The sequence below is a fragment of the Haliaeetus leucocephalus genome, unplaced genomic scaffold (assembly GCF_000737465.1).
Source record: "Haliaeetus leucocephalus isolate CR32 unplaced genomic scaffold, Haliaeetus_leucocephalus-4.0 Scaffold339, whole genome shotgun sequence".
Lineage (NCBI taxonomy): Eukaryota > Metazoa > Chordata > Aves > Accipitriformes > Accipitridae > Haliaeetus > Haliaeetus leucocephalus.
In genome coordinates this window covers 4466785-4467078 of record NW_010972775.1, presented here as the reverse complement: position 1 = coordinate 4467078, position 294 = coordinate 4466785, and the positions used below count along the sequence as shown (strand labels likewise).

General features: G+C 78.9%; 1 protein-coding gene across 14 annotated transcripts in view; it reads left to right on the top strand.

Moving 5' to 3' along the window:
* TPM1 (tropomyosin 1 (alpha)) overlaps positions 1 to 294 on the top strand; it is a 20347-nt gene that overhangs the window by 3455 nt on the left and 16598 nt on the right. For 6 of the 14 annotated variants that reach the window (XM_010571707.1, XM_010571706.1, XM_010571712.1 and 3 more), the window contains exon 1: positions 102 to 266. The exons of the other annotated variants lie outside the window; for them this stretch is intronic. In XM_010571707.1, the coding sequence (XP_010570009.1) occupies positions 135 to 266 (132 nt within the window). In that variant the 5' untranslated portion in view covers positions 102 to 134. Of the gene's footprint in view, positions 1 to 101; positions 267 to 294 lie in introns of those variants that run through there. 14 annotated transcript variants of the gene reach the window in all.

Sequence of the window (294 nt, the reverse complement as noted above, 5' to 3'; positions counted from 1 at the left end):
CGCGCCGCGCCGCTCCCTGCTCGGTGCCGGCAGCCCCGCCCCGGGGCGCGGCGCGTTGCGGCGCGGGGGGACTTCCGGGGCTAGAGCGGGCTGGGCGGGCGGAGGGAGGCGGTGCAGGCCGGGGAGAGGCGGCTATGGCGGCGATGAGCTCGCTGGAGGCCGTGCGGAGGAAGATCCGGAGCTTGCAGGAGCAGGCGGACGCCGCCGAGGAGCGGGCGGGTCGGCTACAGCGGGAGGTGGACCAGGAGCGGGCCCTGCGGGAGGAGGTAGGGCCGCCGGCTCGGCTCGGCTCTG